The sequence below is a fragment of the Chionomys nivalis genome, chromosome 5, assembly GCF_950005125.1.
Source record: "Chionomys nivalis chromosome 5, mChiNiv1.1, whole genome shotgun sequence".
In the NCBI taxonomy this organism is placed as follows: domain Eukaryota; kingdom Metazoa; phylum Chordata; class Mammalia; order Rodentia; family Cricetidae; genus Chionomys; species Chionomys nivalis.
In genome coordinates this window covers 68,852,432-68,868,267 of record NC_080090.1, presented here as the reverse complement: position 1 = coordinate 68,868,267, position 15,836 = coordinate 68,852,432, and the positions used below count along the sequence as shown (strand labels likewise).

At 42.5% G+C, this 15,836-nt stretch overlaps 1 protein-coding gene across 1 annotated transcript in view; it reads right to left on the bottom strand.

Annotated features, from left to right (window-relative positions):
• Window positions 1-15,836, bottom strand: part of C5H1orf21 (chromosome 5 C1orf21 homolog) — a 205,019-nt gene that overhangs the window by 84,635 nt on the left and 104,548 nt on the right. The window contains exon 3 of the mRNA XM_057769664.1: window positions 9,512-9,606. Within this exon, the coding sequence (XP_057625647.1) occupies window positions 9,512-9,606 (95 nt within the window). The remainder of the gene's footprint in view (window positions 1-9,511; window positions 9,607-15,836) is intronic.

Genomic DNA, 15,836 nt, shown 5'->3' with positions numbered 1-15,836 from the left:
CAGTGCAGACGCCTGCTATACAGTAACAGTCCATTGGAAGGGTGATGATGGCGCGGACTTCTAGGCTGAAGCAACTGGACCTTTCTGAAGCAGCCAGCATTTCATCTTGGGTGTAGGATGCACACACAAAAGTACCATACGTACTTCAAGTGGTGGCTAGGCTGTAGGCATCAAACTCTCTTATTGAGAGAGTTCACTTCTCAAAGATTCAAGGGACTACAAAAATGTAAATATATAAACATTTTACTTCCCATTTGAGCTACTTATCAATGAATGGGGGGGACTTGCAAAATGTTTGCCTTTATTTTTAATCCAGAAAGAAGAGTAGGGCTTAAAAATGATTAAATACACAGGGACTTAGTTTATCACAGAATGGCAAACAATTCCTCTGTTTTTTTTCCTTTTTAAAAATATGTATTTTTAAAAACTTTTATTGTTTTATATTACGTGGTTGGTGTTTTGCCTACTTGTGTACCTATGGAATTGGAGTTGAAGGTGGTTGTGAGTCACCATGAGGTTTCTGGGAATTGAACCCAGGTCCTCTGTAAGAGTAGCCAGGGCTCTTAACTCCTGAGCCATCTCTCCAGTCCCACAATTCTTCTTTTCTAAAGCAATAGCTCAAATATAAGTTTGTCCATGGTGAGCTTTAGAACAGTCATAGCTGGATTCATTTTTAAATCCCATGTCAAGTTCTTTCCAAGACAGCGAAAGGAAATTCTAGTCCCTAATGATCCCAAGTAAAAAGCCCGGGTAACCTAAATGTGCAAAATACATTGATGATTCGTAAAATTTCCCACTGCTTGACAGCTTATTCACTTTCATCACTGAGTAATATTCTATTGTATGGATATACCGTGGCTTGTCCGTTCATCTACCAAGGACATCTCGGTTTCTTCCAGTTTTTCGGTACTTGTGAATGGAACTGCTAACAGGAGTCACGTGGTTTCTGTATGGTCACAGGATTTTCAATCAATTCGGAGAGGAGCCTAAAAGCACGGTTGCTGGACATATGGCAAGACTATAATTAGCCTTGTGAGAATCTATTTTTGCTTGGGAATGTTACATTTCTATGCATGCGAGGTCTAAAACCATAAACGGTTCTCGGGGGACTTGTATTTATTTTTGTTCACTTCTATCTTTTGCCAAGTGTGTTTTAAAGTAATTCAAAAGCAAGTAGTGTATTTATGAGCAATGAAAAGTTAATTTTGGAAGCACAGCTAAACACCAGGAGTGAACGCATGGCATGTGCTACATGTTGGCTCACTCCCTCTCCCTGACTGGCCAACGGGGATCGTGGATAATGAGCTTGAGCGTCATGGGGACTAAGGCATCATCACTGGGGAGCACCAGCAAGAGCCCACCTTCCCTTTTCTGTCTATAGCTGTCCCTTTCACGTTAGCGTGCGACAGACTCCAGAGAAGTAAAGAGCCCCTGGATAGCATCCGGGAGCCCCTGAGCCACGTCAGTCCTGCAGTGCAGAGTTCTAATAGTGAGGCTTCTGCTTCGTTTCTGGGACTAATACTTTCTTCATATCCCAGTTCCCTCCTGCAGAATACCATCTCATGTCTGGTCTAAGTTCCCTTAACCATAAAAAATCCATCAAGGAAGTATTGATCTTGGATTAACCAAGCCCCTAAATTACTGGTTTAGGAGAAGTTTGTCCACAGATGAGAATCTGTTAGGTAACCACCCACTCAGACACAAAGCAGAAAACCAAGACAGCTCATTGAAGTTTGGAAAGATATTGTCACTATCAACTGTTTTATTTTCAAAAAAGGGGGAAATCTGGCATCAACTATCATACAGAACACTGAGTAAATAAATTAAATTAGCTTTATTATGTATGTGAGGCAGGCGGTTAGAGCAGTATTTTCATGTCTATTATGATACTGACAGGCTAGGCAATACACCCTCCTGCTTTTAAAGGAGATAGATGAATATTTTATTCTTTGTTTATCCAAATGACACGAACAGAATTTTGCCTTGAAGATGGTGTCTGTCTAGTTCTACTTAAACACTGGGGTCACAGTTGGAAAAGAGACAAGAAATCTAAATCTAAGCATTGCTGTGTCTACTCTATCATATCATGAGCTAATCCAGAGACTGTCCACTACTGGGCAGGAGGAGACCGAGAACAGATTCGTCTAAGACCATTCAAGGAAAGCATCTCGAAAAGCAATCACTCCGCTACCAATGCATGGGAACAGGAAGTCATCAACACCCTTCATCTTTAACTTCGGCCAGTAGGACCGGCCCTGTTTAATCTGTAGATACAAACGCTGCAGTGGACTACACAGGGTGACTACCAGTAAACCAGGAACTAATGTGCCACCAAGGGAAAGAGATGAAAGTTAAAAACATCAAACTAGTTGATATGTCAACTAGTTACAATAACCCCCTAACATACTCCATCAGCATAAGTCACTGATTATTCCTGCCAAGTGTACGCCATCAGCCACTTCAGTCGCTGGTCATCCCTGCCAAGTTTCCACGATGGCCTCACACTTTCCCTTCTGCTCAACATCTTTCCAGTCTCCTTTGCTAATGACAAGCTGGCCTTGTTCCGGCCCTGCTACAAAGCTGGCCCACTATGATTCTTCTAGGACCCCAAGTGAGGACCCACCATTCCTTGCTGGTTCTCCCCAGCCTTCCCAGGTCTCTCCAAGAGGCTCCTGCACCCGGTTGCTGTGCACATCTGTCACCCTGTAAGCTGCCTCAGAGTTACCACCTGACCTTGTCAAGCCTTCTGTTCCCTGAGTGCCTAACTGATGGGCAGAACTGAGTTTGCTGAGACAGGATTTACTCAAGAGACAGACGTTCTGGGACCCAAACACTTAACTCACTCTCACCTTGTTGATGCTATGGCGTATGGGAGACAGAAAACACGACCTGAGATAGGATTTCAGTCAGGTTCTCCCACGCCTTCCCTTTGGTACGGTCTTGCTGTTGTTTCAGCAACCATATGTGAGAAATTAGGGTTTGCTTCAGTGGTACAGCACCTGCCTTACATGTGAGGGGCTCTGGGCCCAATACCCAGCACCCCCTATTCCCCAGAAACATCTGAGTCACGGATTTCTGTGTACGATGTGTGCAATGATGTGTTTAACTGGCCCTTTGCTTCCTGGAAGCAAATAATAAATAATAAACCATGATAATAACTCTTTCTTCAAGAGTGGTGGGTAAAATGCTTCCTTAGAACCTACCTTTGTTTCTACCATAAAATACCATTGACAGCCATGGATCCAGGTGACTGTTTAACCAGGCATGGCAGTGATGGCGTGTGCTGGTCGGTACGGTACAGAACACCTGTGAGTGCTGTCTGAATCCCATAACATGCTGTTCCCAAATGAGGAGCCAGGCTTCTGCTAATCACCGGCCACTCAGAAGGCTGAGTCAGCAAACCCCTCCTCCTTAGAGACTAAACTCTCCTTCTGTGCTACTGGAGAACAAATGACTACAGTGCCAGTAGAACCCCTAAGAGCTTGAACGTGTTTGCCAGCGGGGGACAGGAAATCTCCCCAGATCGATGAAGAGGTACAGTTCTTCCAGCTCCTCCTATGCAAACCGAGCGGGAGAGATGCATGGCAGCACCCTCTCCTCACACCTTCTGCCCTCCTCTAGCTGATTCCCTGGAAGAACTTCAGGCTAATATCAACCTATATGACGAGGGAGGAAGAGGATTCCTCATCCTTAGACTCTATATGCACTTGGGCTACATCTAAAGCCAAAGCAATAACTACATTGCAGGAAAGTATTATCTTGCCATTATGGTTTAAGTGTGAGATCTCCACAGGTTCATGTGTCTGAACACTTACACCCTTAACTGGTGGTGCTGTTCTGGAAGGCTGGACCATTTAGAAGATGGATGTACTGCTGAAGGAAGTAAATCACTGAGGGCTGGCCCACTTCTTGTCTGATCTCTGCTTCTGGTTGCATCAAGAATGCAAGAGTCTCAATGGGACCCATCTTTCACCATGGAATTGTCCAGGGTCTTCCCCTCCATGATGGACATTATCCCCACACACTGGGAGCCAGGATGAACTGCCCCTCCCTTGTTGTTGCCTCTTCTTGGGTATTTGGTCACATCAAGACAGGTCACTAATTTCCTCGTGTAAATAAGATACCAAGCATGTATTCCTTTACTTTGTTGCAGGAATTTTTCAGTCTCTGTTGGTCCCTAAACCAGAAAACAAGTCCCTCCAAGTTCAGACCTCCATCCCAACGAGTCAGCTAAGCCCCAATCTGGGGAAAATCCAAGCTGCAACTGGATCAGAGACAGTCCATACAGTTTCCCACTTCTCTGCTAGGGCCATCTTTGCCACTGTCAGTTCACTTACCTCATGCTAAAAAGTACTAGCCATGTTTCAATGGCTTGGGAAAATGAGACAATTCAAAGTCACAGTGTTTTTGCATTATTTTGGTTTCTAAAAAGAATGATCTAAACTTTCACTTGAGGACAAGCGGTCAAAGATAGTCATCTCTAGATCAGCAACACCCTCTACTCACACACTGAAACAGAAGTCAATTTGCTATTGTATTAGCTGCTCCACAGGTCACAAAGGTAAACACAGGGCTACACGTTACACAAATGCAGTCTACAGGACTTCTCCATTGCTAATGATGAGAACATCTCTATGGGGGAGTTTATCTGATTAGAACAAACATTGTGTTAGCACCTGAAAGTTGACAACCTTCATTCACATGCCCTTTATTGCTTCCAGAGTGATTTGGTGGCTGTGGTCTTGAGAACTAAGTTTTCCTATTGATGTAAATCACCCAGTGGAGTCACAGATATTTCCAGCTGTTCCTCACATCAGAACTTTGTGGAACAGGAGCCCTCTTGCCAGGCACTTTCTTACTTTACCAGCTAGATGTCGCCGCTCCTAAGCCTCTCATGTGTTTCTAGTGCACTGTGTCTTGTCAATGATATTTCCTAATTTCAAGTCTTTTCTGCAATCAAATGACTTGATGTTTTGGGAAAAATTTAATGCGTTAGGGGTATGTTTGGAAACTCACAGACTTAAGAGGGGTGTGTGTGGTTGTGCATAAAACTCAATTGCACTTCAGCTTCCCTGATGAAGCCTGTTAGAGCATTTCATTTAAAAAGCTCTGTTCCTTGACTGTGCTCAGAAACTGGTGATTCAGATGTGGTATTTTGTTTTGGTTTTTAATTGTTTTTGTTTTATCTTTATGTGCACGGGTACATTCTGTGTGTGGGTATGTGCACGTGAGTACAGTTTCTCAAGGAGCCAGAAAAGGGCGTGGGGTTCTTTGGAGCTGTACTTACAACTGGTTGTGAGCTGCTTGACACTATTGCTGGAGCCAAGCTTAGGGACCTCTTCCAAATATACTAAACTCTCTTAACTAACCGCTGAGTCATCTCTCCAGCACCATAGAGACGTGTTTTAGATCATCCTTCAATGCTAAGGACAAGACAGACATCAAAAGCTCATACTGTGTATCACTGGAGAGAAAAGGATCTTCTTATTTCAACAAGATATCTTCAAAGAGTGAATGCAAATAAACAAAACATGTAAATCTAGGAAGCGCATACCCTAAACAGGCTAAATAAACACATTGGCACAAAACGATTTAACAGCTCTGGGGGAGGATGTCCTCAGAACGGCAAGTGTTAATTAAAGCAAACCAGACAATGTTTTATTAAACAGTGAGCAGGGCTTCCAAACCATACATGGAATGTTCCTTGTTAAGACAGTAGCAGAGGCAAAGGGCTGGGTACTGCCAAGTATAGAGTAATACACGTTTAAATTATTTACATGCAATATGATGAACTTCCATAGCATAAGACTTAATCAATCTCATGTCTCTTTCTGGCTGACTTCTAGCTCTCCCCACATGAACTGTATCTACCCAAGACAACGAGAAAAATGCCATGGTCCTACTTAAGATTCTCAAGTAGTCAGAACTCGAAATTTGTTATTTTACCTCCTTTGAATAAATGAATTTTTAAATCAAAGTTTAAATAACAAAAATCTCCCTTGAACACATAATTAATTCTTTCTCATCTGCTCCGAAGTAACACAACTCCATTAACAAAAGTAAAAGAACAGTAGCCAGTAACAGCATGTTCTTTGCCAGGAACCACACCAATCTTAGGTAATTTGTGCAACTTCTCACTAAAGTGAGTTTCCTGATTGTGCCCATTCTGCAATCAGCTAGCTGAACTCTGTGTGCCGCTAGCCTGGAACACATCTATCATAGCTTTCTGAAATGTCTATGAGGTTTTCCATCTACACGGAGATTTGTGGGAAAACACAGAACTTTGCTGTTTTGCGTTCATTTCTAAATATTTGAAATGGCATCACGGTATACAGAGCAACACTGAAACCGGCATGATTTTCCTCGTAACAGCTCCGACTCATTCTTTCTAATTGCTGCTTAGTGTGAGACTAACTACTGTTCTCCTACTTACAGGAAGAAAATTCCTTGTTCAATTTTTTTTTTAACCAATAAAAACAGTACTATGGGTGAACGTCTTGTGCAAGCTTCCCTGTGCTCCTGGAGAGCTGCCCACTGCACAAAGGCTGTGGCAGCGCTGGTCCTTGGACAGAAATGTGGAAGCGCTGGTCCATGGATAGACATGTTTAAACTTTCACAGACACCAACCACCACACTGTCCTCTGAGAGAGATGCTTATTATTGGTACGTGAACAAGTATTTCCCTACAACTATGCCAGAGTCGGATATTATCAAGCTTTAAGGTTTTGCCAATCTTATGGGTGAAAAAATGGTATCATATTTTAATTTGTATTTTCCTAATTAAGGTATGTCATATCATAGGTGATACCACCCCTACTGGTAGTTAAGAGTCACTGAGTCAAAGCAGGGGCCATATAAAATGTATATGTATGCTAAACATATTATTTTATCTTAAAATACCAAGATGCACATTTCTTTGCCCAACCGTTGTCACCAAAACATGGCTTCTCCTTTCTGTGAGGGACAGCGAGAGAGGACCTCTTTCACTGACTGTGTCCTCAAAGCACAGCTGTGATTTCTGTTTGGTTTCTTAAGTGAAGTGAGAAAGAAAAGACCTTGTAAGAGTCTGAATGCAGAAGTCAATTAAACAGTGAGCTTTTAATAACCTGCCTTTATCAGAACTTTTCAAAGCGTTCCATTTAAATTTCAGCGTTAACAGCTCTCTCCATGCTGGTATTTCGCTGGTTTGAGTATTATTTAAGTAAATTACATAATTACAATGACATTCAACCAGCACAAACCAGTTTGAGAACCAGCACACCTCTGGCTCTTGGAAACACAAAATCAAATGAAATAAAAAGCACAAGTATTTTTAGAGAGCAGCCCACCAGAGAGCCAGGCAAGCATGGCTGGGGGGACAGTACCTTTCCGAAACACACGGAAAACTGGTGTCTCTGAGAGAGTGCGCAGTCCAAGCGATGGAGAACAACTTCTGTATGATGATGGCCTCGTTCGGTTTACTGTAAGCCTATTTATTTATCTATACTTCTAACAGATCAATCCCTTTTCTTGTTTATTTAGAGGTATATTTCATGTATCTGAGATAGGAGTCCTTTCACTGTTTATGATCACAAATGTTTTCCTCCGGGCTCTTACTTATCCTTTACCTATGTCTTGTCCTTATCTACTACTTCTCCTTATCGACTACCTATGTCTTGTCCTTATTTATTACTTATGTCTCTTTATCGACTAACTATGTCTTGTCCTTATCTGCTACTATGTCTTCTCCTTATCCACTACCTATGTCTTGCAACTATTTTGTTTTACAAAAGTATTTCACTTTGATGTCAGGAAAGAAAATTCTCTCTTTACAGATTTTGTTATCTTTGCCTTCATTAAGCAAGGGTCCCTTCGCAAAGACCTCAAATAGTTAAAAGGAAAGTGGGATATGTAGATGTAAACAATGCTAGAAATCAGAATATACTTCTATCTGGATTCATCAGTCATGGAGAACTTAAGCATCTCCTGAGCAACGACTGGGTACATATACTGCTGAGACCAGACACTGACTTAGAAACTAACATAACGGAAACCACTTTTCCCTCTGGAAAGCAGCCTGCTCAATCAGAATCAAAGACATCCTTCTCCTGCCCATTCCCATGCAAAAGCTGGAAAACTGCCATTGGAGTATGGACCCTGAGCATCTGGCCACATAAAGGAGTGGGGGTTGGTATACATGTCACACCAATCAGTCAGAATGACCAGAAGTCTCTCTCTTCAAGTGTCTAGTGCCAATTCTGACCACAGAGTTAACTAGGAATCTATCAGAAGAGTCAAAGAATTGCAAGGACAACAGCAGTGAGCAGGGCGGTGCAGGGGGAGTGGGGCTGTGTTGACCTCAGCAGGAAGAGCAGTGAGGGCAACTCAGTCTCCAGCTTCCTCAGGATCCCAAGAGACAAGCACCATCAAGCAGAGGTCCAGAAGAGGAAGCCAAGGACAGGGCGCCTGGGCAAGCGTCCTTCCACTGAACAGTCCTTCATTTTCACTATTTAAGATATAAATTATTCACTGACATTTTACTATTTAGGGCTGTTGTTCACATGTATAGAGAGAATGATGTAAACAAGCAAAAACATCAACAACGAAACAAAAAACAAAGCCTCTAATATCCACTAGAATCCGATGGAAAATGACAGCCACAGTCATTAATACTGTTCCAATCTCTGTGCCACAGTAGAAGTCACAAAAGTAAGAACAAAACATGCATTAAAAAAAAATGTCAGTGAGGCAGAAATACTTAATGCTACACAACATTCTAAAAAATACATCCACTCAACAATATAAGCAAATAATCTACATATAAAATATATGCAAAATATAAACAAACCCCATTTGGTACTAATACAACTGAATAAATATACTTTCTTAATTATTTTAACCTCTTAAAAGTCAATTAAGATGATAAGTGCCTAAATATTTTATAGAGGTGGGTTGCTGGGGAAGAACGTGCACAGTGATTTGTAACAGAGCAGGAAGCCCTCTAACTTCCTATATTACAATTCCCACAGGAACTCAGATGTGCGATGCCTTTAAAATCATGAATGTGAGGAATAGGATCTTTGGATGGAGACCGACTTTAAAAGCATGTGGTTTTCCTTTGAAAGGCAACCTCCTCATTACACATTTTGAATAACAAAACGCTACTATTCATCCTGACCTGAATCTGAGTTGGGGGTGGGATCCATCTCCAGGACATCTCAATCCTACATCGGGCTTCTTTGTGTGTGTGTGTGTGTTTTTTTTTTTTTTTAATTCCCTTCAACTTGACTTTTAGAAACATTAATAATTTTGCTGTGTTTTCCCTGGAGCATTTCTTATCAGGACTAAAAAGGGACCCATTCTGAGAGAAACAGGATACAGGGCAATGGTGCCGCTTCCAGGCAAGCTAAGAATAGCTACAGCGTTTTCAAGAAATCTTGTCCCAGGGTGTGAGCCTCAGCTCAATGTGCGACGCAGGTTTTCTTCCAATTGTCACCACAAGTCATTGATAACAGAGAACTTCAGTTCTTACCAGGTTTTCTTGGTTCCTGGCTGCTATTTTCTGCTCCTCTTCTGCTCCGTTTTTCATGTATTTGACCTCTTCCACGGGTTTGATTCTATACTCATCTGAATGACAAAAAAAGGGGCGGGGGAGAGGAATTCAATACAATGCAGAAAAGTGTCAGCAAAGCCATGCATTAGACCCTTGTAGCCTTTACATGTGGCTCATCTGGGACAATCTGGAAGAAGCATGCATGGGCATCTTGGGTCCCTCTGAGTAGGTGTCCTGCCTTGTCTGCACCGCAGACCTTATCCAGTGAGCAAACACTAGATAAGAAGGAGGCTCTTCCACTGATGGAAGTCTCTAGAATCCAGACATTGGAAAGCACCACACATCAGGAGACTGGGGAGAATGTCTTCCTTCATTCCTAGAGACCATCTGTCCCGAGTGCCTATAGCAGCAATTCCAGTTCTATGTTTGCACCTTAGTTTTTCCCCTTTTGAGCAATATGGTACTGTTTATGATTAGAGAGTTGTACTGATGAACAAATAAAACCAACTGGAAGTTGAATTTTTTTCTTTCTTAGGGCTCTTACGTCAAATTCGAACAGTCTGCATGCGTGGGCATCTTGGGTCCCTTTCAGTAGGTGGTCGGCTACTACTCTGTAACCTTTAACCTCTGTAAATTTCCATGCACTGAGGCAGAAGACCAACTAGCTCGAAGTGGGCTGGTGAGGCCCCAAGGCTGTAGAGTACAGAAGGTTGGAGATGGAACCTAGCCTTGTCAACAATGTCAACATCCATCGTGGGACGAAACTGGGAAAGACGGCAGCCAATGTTCTCCTGTAGGACAGAGATTTGGCGAAGACAAGAATGACATTTCCACCAGATTCCTATCAACAGGAAATGTCTTGGTACATGAAGTTCAAAAACAGGTGTGATTTTGACTCATCTTTGGCCTAACTTGTGAAGGGAGAAAAAAAAATCACAGAAATTATGGAATTAGAAAATTTCATCTGCAAACTGCTTTGAAAATGTATGAACTCACCTCTAAGTTCATACTTAGTGTCTATTACTAAGAAGGCTTGTATTTCTGGCTAAGAGGTCATAACAATTTCCTACTGACTGAGTACAATGAGTATATTCCTTCAAATGTCTTGTTCTAGTATTTATGATACAACTGTCTAATGTGGTTGTACTTTCTCCATCCTGCCTCTAACACAGTATTTCTGAAAACTAGCTATAGTAACACCCAAGACAGTGTGCTAGTCAAATGCTTCTCTCCTTCTTAAGAAGCTAATATATTTGCATATCTGCGTATGAGAAGACCCAATGTTTGTGACTAGGCCATCTGTGTTTTAGCCCCCACTTGCCAATTCAAGGTAGATAAAGGTTCTATTCGTTTTTCTTTATTCTTATGTTGTGGAATGTTCCTTCACACTGCGTGAAGAGGTGCACTGTGACCGCTTTAATAAAAAGCTAATTGACAATGTTAGGCAGGAGGTGTAGGTGGGACTTGTGGACAGAGAGAGCTCTGGGAAGAAGAAAGGAGGAGTCACCAGTCAGATGTGTTATAACCAGGACGAGCATACCGGAGAAGGCGTGGCAAACGAGCGTGTGGAAGGACGGAAACGTAAAAATAAAGGGGGACTTAAGTTATAAGAGCAAGTTAGAAACCAGCCTAAGCTAAGGCTGGACTGTTGCTATTAATAAGTCTCCATGTCATTTTTTTGGGGGGGGGTAGGGAGGGCGTTCGCTGGCAGTACAAAGAAAAACCTGCCTACATTTCTAATGTATGTTTGTGCATGAGTATGGTGTATACGAGTGTTTGGGTTTATGTGCATATATGTGGAAGCCAGAGGCCAATTTCTGTTGTCTTCCTGTATCTCTCATTGTTTTAGACGGGGTCTCCTGCAGAAACTGAGCTTGATGATTCAGTCAGACCAGCAAGTCCCAGGGTCACCCCATCTCTGCTTCCCTAGCAGTGCAATTGCAGGGTGAACCCTCTCACCTGGCTTTTTACACCAGTGTGAGGACTTGAACCCAGGCCAGCACTTCACCATCTGAGCCATGTCCCCAGCCCCATTTCTACTTCTTTCTAAAGAAACTCGAGAGACTGTATACAATTACAGTTATGAGCCTTTCAGGAGCCCCAGATCTAGAATTATCAAGTTAATAGATGGATCAGAATCGTCAACTACAAAGTAGAAGTATTTCACAGCCCTTTATGATGACCCATGTGCTCACACAACCCCAGAACACAGGAGACTGAGACAGGAAGGTCTTGACTTTGAGGCCAGGCTAGGCTACATTTTAAGTTTGAGGCCAGTCTGGGATGCACAGTAAACACTATTTCAAAATAAAAGAACAAACAAGAGAATACCATACTCTGATTTGATACTCAGATAAAAAAAGGAAATTAATAATACCAACATATTAAGTACTGGTTACTCATAAGTTGTGAAACAATTGCTAATTTTAAAAGAATAGATATAATTATGTCCCTGATTTAATAATACAGAGATCAAAATACAGGTAAAAACACAAAAACTTAAAAATGGGCTGCCCAACTTTAGTTTGAGGCATTAGTGTTTATAAATCAAGGCACAATGACATAATTGCTACAGCTTAACTAAACATATGCATACTTATGTTATAAATATAACATATCACAATCTGGATTGTGATGATCTGGATTCTATAACGTTCTACCCAGGACCCCAAACCTCACGTAATCACACCTCATTACAGAACATGAGCAGAGACTTCTGAAAGAGCAGACAGCCCTCTGCACACTGCACAGCACAGCACAGGTGCCCCAGAAAGGGCTGCCCTTCTCCTGCCCACTTCCCTCTCCCATCTCATCCACCATACAACAGTGAAATCACACTCTGAGCAGCGTGTTAAAGTAAACATTCACTCTTTATTTTCTCAGCCCTCCAGACAAATTATTAATATTTTTCTCCAATGAGATGGAAAAGTTCCTGGTGACACGACTTTCAACAGAGCTTTACTTCAAACTCAGGCTTTTTCTTTTCCTTTCCTTTCTTTTCTATTCCTTTCTTATCTTTTCATGGAGACTGAATCCAGATCAATTTAGACAGCAGATAACTTTGCCGGTGTCGTTATGATCCTTGCTGTCTGGTCAGGGCATTGTCAGGACAATACAATGTGACTGAGTACATAGAATGAGCAAACAACCACCTAAGACTACAAGTCTCGCCTATCACCACTACCTCTACAACACACAATGTAAAATCTATTCTAGCATAAAGCAGGAAGACCTCCAAGAAGCCAAATTTCTTTAAAACAATACTTAATAAAATAAAATAAAAAGGCCTGCCAGCTTTGTGAAGCCTGGTGCCTGAAATGAAGATGGAGTCCATCTGGAGACAGATGATCCAGCAATGAAGATGCCATGCATTTCCATAGAGATGTGGCTGCCTGGAAAGTCTTCAGGCCTCGGGGTAGGTGAGTCCGGCATTTTGGGTTACAGCAGCAGGACAGTCACAACCGAAATCTATTTCCTTTTGTCAGTGGCACAGGGGAATTAATTTGTGGCCTCAGTCTCCTTTTATCAGAACCCACACTGTGGACAGCCACTGCTACAAGCCGAGAGTCCTGAGAGCGGAACAGTGAGGCCGCTCGGCAGAGAGCAGAAGCCGGGCTGTCTTCCTGTGCACACCTGATCCATCTTTCCTGTCGTTCTGTTGTCTTGTCAGGTGCCTCATTAAATGCAAGTCAGGAAGCTGACTATTCCCTAGTAAATAGTTTCAGGCTTCCAGTCAAAACAGATCTGTGATGGGATTTTTAGCATCTTATTCAAGGTAACAGCAGAAGGGTGGTAGCAGCCAATGATGAAAAGGAGAAATGGGTGTCAAAGTAGGTTCAGGTTTTCACTGTCTTGGAAAGTAGCTATGGTAAGAGCCCTTCTTAGCTGGAGTGCCCTTCCCAGACAGCTTCAGAGTTTCCTCCTCAGTCTAGCAAGCTTGTGAAACTTCTGACTTTTAATAATCCTGGAATTAGAAAAGCACCCATATCCTTCTAGTTGATTAAAGTTGGGGTGTTAACTTTCTTTTGGAGATGTTAATTTATTTTTATTTTATACGTATGGGTATTTTGTCTGCAAGTATGTCTTTGTACCATATTAATTCTATGAGTGGCCTCTGAAGCAGAAGAGGGTGTCAGGTCCCCTAGGAATGGAGTCACAGAGAGCTGTGAACCACTGTGTGGGTGCTGGGAATGGAACTTGGGTCCTTTGATCTCTCTAGTCCCAAACCCAGGGTCTTAAAATTATTGTTCTTACTATTAAGGAACCTTTAGCAAGAATATCTGTAAACCCTAGGAGACAGCAGTGAGTATGTGACGGACAGCAACTGGGAAGGGCTAAGCAACAGCAGAAGAGGAGGGCCAGAGTCACAAGCACAGACTATCCTAGCTAAAGACCCCCAGTCGGCAGGTAGCTCACAGCTGCCTTTAACTCTCTCTACTTCCAGGGGAGCTGATGACTCTTTCTAGTTTCTGCGGGCACTCACACATGGGATACACACACACACACACACAAACACACACGCACACACATACACAAAAATAAAAATAAATAAATCTTTAAAAAAATACAAAAAGAAAAGAAAGGTTGATCCTTCCTTATGGCTCTAATGACTGTCAATCATCAGGAAGTGTAATTTGAAAGCACAGGGATGTGCAGCATGGCAGTCGAGCTAACCTTTTCTAACAAGGAGAACTGAAACTAAACAACAGTAACACACACACACACATTGCGCAGGCACCAATGGTCTGCACACAAAATACAGAAGAAATGGTTTTCTTTTCAGTTTCCTCCCTCGAAGCCCCTTCAACTTAACAGAACTGAGCCAGGCCACAACTCGCTCAGAAACCCTCACAGTAGGTCTTCGGAGGAGACATGAAGCATTTCCTCTCCTGGTCCTGGGCAGAAGGCTGGAGCTGAGCCAATAGTATAAGCAGGCAAAAAGGATGTTTGATGTCAAACAGCCTCTTCTTCAAATGTCTTCCTTCACTCTGTCACTCTGCAAGCCTCCAGCGTGCTGTTTCCCACCCCTGCCTTGCCCCGCCACTGCGGCATTCCACTAAAGGCAGGTCTACAAGACCATTCCTCAAACTTCCTTTCCTGCAAGCCAAAGAAGGATCTTTAATTGGTGCATTCAAAAGTATGTACCACAAAGGGAGAAGCTGAGGCTAGATGTATGCTAAGAATAGGAGTGGAGGAAGTCAAGGATAAACCAGTCCTACTTGGCCTTATGTCTTGGGTACTCTACTGAGCCTCCTGAATCCTGGGTCACTGCTTTTAATTAAATTTGAATTTTGTTTTTATTAGATACACCATACTCTCTCCCTTTCTTCTTTCTGTCTTCCTCTTCACTGCCCATTCCCTCCCACTTCATTTTGTACACACTTATAAACAGTGGAGCTGGAACCCAGATATTTCTTCTATCATTGTGTTTTTAAGCTTATCTCTCTTATCATCCTATTTTCTGCAATTTAACAACACTGTGTTCTTCAGTGAGTGACATCCGTTGGACTGACAGATGTTTAACTGCAGAGGTATTAAAGTGCACAGAATAATGAAGGTTTTGATTATGTCAACATATCTAAGTTCACTTTTACTCATTCTTCATCTGGAAATGAGTATCAATATAAACTACATTCTGGCCTGTGTGATAAGTGATGCAGGGGAGATGGGGGAAGTGGATGTAGAAGGTGCCCTAGGAAAATAGCTGTGTGTGTGTGTGTAGGGGGGAATTGGTGTGGGCCATGGTCCGTATTCTGTTAATTATATTTTAAATAAACGCTGATTGGCCAGTAGCCAGGCAGGAAATATAGGTGAGACCACCAGACAGGAAGTAGAGGTGGGTCAAGGAGAATGGAGAATTCTGGGAAGGAGGAAACCCATTCCTCTGCAGTCCTGGCCCAGACACAGAAGAAGCAAGATGTGACTGCCTCACTGAAAAAGGTACCGAGCCATGTGGCTAACATATACTAGAATAATGAGCTAATATATGTTATAAGAGTTAATAAGAAGCCTGAGCTAATGGGTCAATCAGCTTATAGTTACTGTAGACCTCTGTGTGATTTCTTTGGGACTTAACGACTGTGGAAACGAGGCAGGACAGAAACCCCGACAATGGGGAATGACACATGACTCCGGCTCTGAGAACTATCTCCTGTTTGGGCATATCCTCCAGCTCAGAGTCTGGCAGCATCTCACTGCCACAATTCGCCAAACGGACGCTAAATTTGGAACACTATGCATGAAGCAGACTCGACGGGAGAACTGCCTAACCGCAAGTCCCGAGTCAGGCAGCTCCTCGCCGTGG